We start from the raw sequence: 4,452 nt of genomic DNA on the forward strand, positions 1-4,452 counted from the left end.
GCCGGAAGCGGAAAGCGAGGGGTCCGCTGTCCTGCACCGCCGCGACACAGACACCACAAGATAGAAGGCGCTCGGTGGGGAGGAGCAGGAAGGAGAGGTAGGGCGTGGGGGGAGTGAGGTTCACGCGACGCCAACGAAACCCACGTGAGCTCCAGAAGCCAATCACAAAAGGGGGAGGAGACGAAGGCGGGAGGAGAAGACAATGAAACGGCTCGTAAGCTGTTAAGTGAGGCGCGTGCGCCGAGTAGGCGGGGCCAGAGTGGCGGTTGGCCAGCTGCCTCCTTGGTTAGGTATTGGCTGTCTGTTTCCAGGGCAGGGGGGAAGGCAGAGAAGAAGTGGAGCGATGGAGTTGCGGGCGGAATTGACGGGCCGCGACGGGCTGAAGCGGCCGCTGCGGGTTCGTTGCGAGCCGCCGGGAGAGCTGCGGGGCCTGCTCAGCGGCCTAGCTCAGCTGCGGGAACAGGTCTCCGCGCTGCTTGGTCCCCTGGTGCAGCAGGAGAGCGGCGCCGGCGACCAAGCCGAGCCTGGAGGTGAGGAGGCCCCGGACTCGGCCACGAGTTCCCGCCTCGCCCGAGAGGAGAGGAAAGAGGTCTCGCCCTGCTTCCTAACTAGCCAAGTGCCCCTTTGGGACTTGGAAATCAGCAGCAGGTGGAACCTCCTCAGATGCCACAACAAAGCCTTTCGATTCTTATTTTGGCTATTTTGATTTTGTATTTGTATATTTGTCCTGTTTTGAATGTTTGGGCACAGCTCGTTGTAGGAAAGAGGCATATAAATAAAATCAGTAAAAGGGCAATGGGTTGGTTGGAGCGTGGTGCTGATAACGCCAAGGTTGCAGATTCTGTCCCTGTAATGGGACAGCTGCATATTCCTGCGTTGCAGGGGTTGGACGAGATCATCCTCAGGGTCCCTTCCAACTCTATAATTCTGAGACTTTGTGAAATCAAAAGAATAAAAATGTAGAATAGACATAATTAACTAATGTACATTGATTTCACTGGGTTTACCCTGAGCTTTAACTTCAATACCATTTGAGAACTCCAATAGCGTCTATACCACTTTATTCTCAACATGTAATTCTGCATGTGCAGACCAGGTCTGTGCTAGTATGCTACCTCTTGTATGATCCAGTGAGGACCTAAAGCCCTAACCTAAAGCCCTTTTACCATAGTCTCCGAAAACTGTCTTATCAGTGAGGTTGATCAGAGTTGTAGTCCAATACCTGATGGGCCACATAAGTTTCCCATTCATTGTATATTAACACTTTGCACAGGCATCCCCAAACTTCGGCCCTCCAGATGTTTTGGACTACAATCCCCATCATCCCTGACCATTGGTCCTGTTAGCTAGGGATCATGGGAGTTGTAGGCCAAAACATCTGGAGGGCCGGCAGTTTGGGGATGCCTGACTTTGCATATACATTCCTAACTCTTGAACATGCCTCTTGCAAAAGTACTCTCAACTGCTAGTATCTCTTGACTTAATATACCCAGTTCAAGCAACACCAAAATAAAAAACATTCTAAAGTTTGAAAATCATAGAACTGTACAGTTGCATGGGGCTACAAAGCTCACCTAGTCCAGCCCCCTGCAATGCAGGAATCTTACACCCATTGTGGGGCTCAAACCCACAACCATGGGACTAAGAGTCTCATCCTCTAAGAACTGAGCTATCCAGCCTCATAAAATGTTAGTTAAACTCAGCAAATGGAATGAGAAGTTGAGTGTAGGCATTCATGGGGAAATAGTTGAATGAAATCTTTTTCTTTTAGGTGATGATGGTGAAGAACAGGATGAAGAAGAAGAAGAAGAAGAAAATCATGTCAGTGCCAAAGCATGTGCTGACGGGCCGCCATTAAAACGGATAAAAACACAGTCCTGATGAAAACTACAAACATTTTGGACTTCCGGTCTAGCGCTAATGGAAGCTGGCGGGGAATTCTCGATGTCCGAGGTTTCCCGGCACCTCAGAGGAGGGGTAGAGCCGCTTGGGCGAAGCGACCACCCAGAGAAACCCCGAATTGTGCTTTTCGGGGACGTGGCTACCCAGCAGTGCTCCTTTGAGCCCCGTTCGCCGCCCGTTAACCCTTTTTTTAGGGGTGACGTGCGCAGGCAGAGCGGGACGGAGCCTTGGGACATTCACTAGCTCTGAGGGGCAAAGCTCCGTGCCGGCGACACCGCACGCTAGATACCTCCAAAAGAAACGATCTGGATTTACAAGTAAGAATTTTTAACAATTTGGAAAAGAATTTGGACTTGGGAGGGGAATTTAAAAGATAACGGAGGTCGTTCCCCCCCTCACCAAGAAACCAACACGCAATTGCCGAGCCTGCAGCCATTGTGCTGGAACGGGACTCTGAACTTTGCTAAAAAACAAAAATTGAATCCCTCCCTGGGGTAGCGGAACCAAGGGGAGGTGAAGGATTTATTGTTTGGATTTCTGCAATATTTGGAACTGACTACTAACAAGCCCTCCGGTGGCCCGGTGACGGGAACCTAAAGTCACGGGCCAGCTGAGCTTGGATTCCGCCTCTGACACAACAGCCTATTCGCCATATTGTAACCTGAGAAGACAAAGGATATAGGTAGACAAAACAACTCGACAAGATGTGTGAGAATGAGATACAAAGTGTCTGGGGAAAAGTTCAAGAAGTTTGGATGGGTGTAAAGGAGTACCAGAGACTTACAAAGTTACTGATTGAACCTCAGCACCAACTCTATCCAACTGACAGCTTCGAGATACAGCATGAAATTCTAAAGGACCGAAACTTAAACATACTAGAAGAAGAGGAGCTCTTTATCTTGAACAAAGTGCAACCGGTGGGAGAGGTTGCACGGGACCTGTGTCATAAAAAAAGAGCTGCATTGGACTTGGATCTCCAGGAGCTGCTTCTCTCAGTGAGAGAGGGAGAGCGGGCTCCTGGTAATAACAACCACGCTGTGTCAAAGAATAAAGAGGTGGCCTGGATCCGAACCTCCTTAGTGAGAGAAGGGAGGCGAGATCCAGGCGAAGGTCTTGTTAAATGGGGAGCAAAGGAAAAATTAGAGGGGGGTTGGCAGAGGGGGTGATGGTTGGAAGAAGTTGGGCTGGAGTGGGTGAGAGATGGAGTGGGTTGAGACGTAGTGCAAATAAGGGATTGATAAAACGGTTTGGAATTGGACTGTATACAGGGGTTGGTTTGGGACTTCCAGGGGCTGGTCACCGGGCGGAGGAGGGGGGATTTTAGATAGTGATTAAGTGAGATGTTAGAATGTTCATTGTATAAGTTAGAATAATTTTAGTGAATAATTAAGAGGCTAAAGGGAATAATTAGAGAAATAAAAAATTTGTTATGTGGTATAAGTAATTTTAATATAAGGTATTATTATAAGAATTAAAAGAAGATGTTTGTAATTGGTTAATTATGAAAAATTGCCAAATAGAGGTGATAATTAGACTCGGAAAGGGAGGAGCGAGGAAGCCAAAGTTATGACAGTTATGAATATTAGATTGGTTTTTCTTTTTATGCTTTTTTCCCTTGTTTTTTTCTCTATTGTGTATATATATATTTTTCTATTTTGTTTTTCGCTTTTTTGTAATTTTTTCTTTTCTTTTTTCTTTCTGTTTTGATGTTTATGATATAATGTAAGACTGTGATGAGAATGGAAATTTTATGTGGAAAATGTTAATAAATACAATTTTTTAAAAAAAGAAAACTACAAACATTTTTCTACTGAATTTGAGTTTTATATACACAATTTCTCTCTAGGAAAATTTCTGGGATGTTTTGTTAAAAACACAGTCCTACTGAATTTTTTCCTACTGAATTTGAGTTTTGTTTTCTAGACACTTTCCTCCCGAGGAAACTTCTGGGCTACTTTTTAAACTAGAAATGCACTGTCCTTTTTATTCTTTACCATTACCACAAATCAAAAGGGAAGCTTATTTGTGGAGTATTATGTGAAATCCTGAAGCAACCAAGTAAAAGACCATGTGTATAAGAAAGAATTATCTCCCAATAGACTGCTATCCAAAATGTATGAGCTTATACTGGAGTGGAACACCAAAGACGAGGAAACAAAAGAGGTTATGATTAAGTAGGCTATGGACTTTGGACATAACATCGAAATAGACTTGTGGACGAAATTATGGAACCACCTCCAGCATCTTGGTGCAATCCCGCCAGAAGTTTACTGCGTGCACGGTATTAAGGGAGAACATAATGAAAATGATGTACCGTTGGCACTTGACTCCAGTCAAGCTGGCCAAAATTTATAAGAAAAAAGACAAAAGATGTTGGAAATGTATGGTGGAAGAAGGGGATACCTGCCATATGGGTGGTGGTGTAAAGTAGTAAAACTATTCTGGGAACAAATATACAACGAATTAAAAAGGTTGTTAAAATATACGTTCCCTAAAAAACCAGAGTTATTTTTACTGGGTTTGATGGGGAAGGAAATGAAAAAGGAGGAT

The 4,452-nt window shown here is 45.0% G+C and overlaps 1 protein-coding gene across 1 annotated transcript; it reads left to right on the top strand.

Moving 5' to 3' along the window:
- The first annotated feature begins 297 nt into the window (after positions 1 to 297).
- GON7 (GON7 subunit of KEOPS complex) lies at positions 298 to 4,130 on the top strand. Its single transcript, XM_035107047.2, has 2 exons — positions 298 to 530; positions 1,772 to 4,130. Exons 1-2 carry the CDS (start codon positions 344 to 346, stop codon positions 1,879 to 1,881), a joined length of 297 nt encoding a protein of 98 aa, XP_034962938.1. The 5' UTR covers positions 298 to 343; the 3' UTR covers positions 1,882 to 4,130.
- The last annotated feature ends 322 nt before the right edge of the window (positions 4,131 to 4,452 follow it).

The sequence above is a fragment of the Zootoca vivipara genome, chromosome 1 (assembly GCF_963506605.1).
Source record: "Zootoca vivipara chromosome 1, rZooViv1.1, whole genome shotgun sequence".
Lineage (NCBI taxonomy): Eukaryota > Metazoa > Chordata > Lepidosauria > Squamata > Lacertidae > Zootoca > Zootoca vivipara.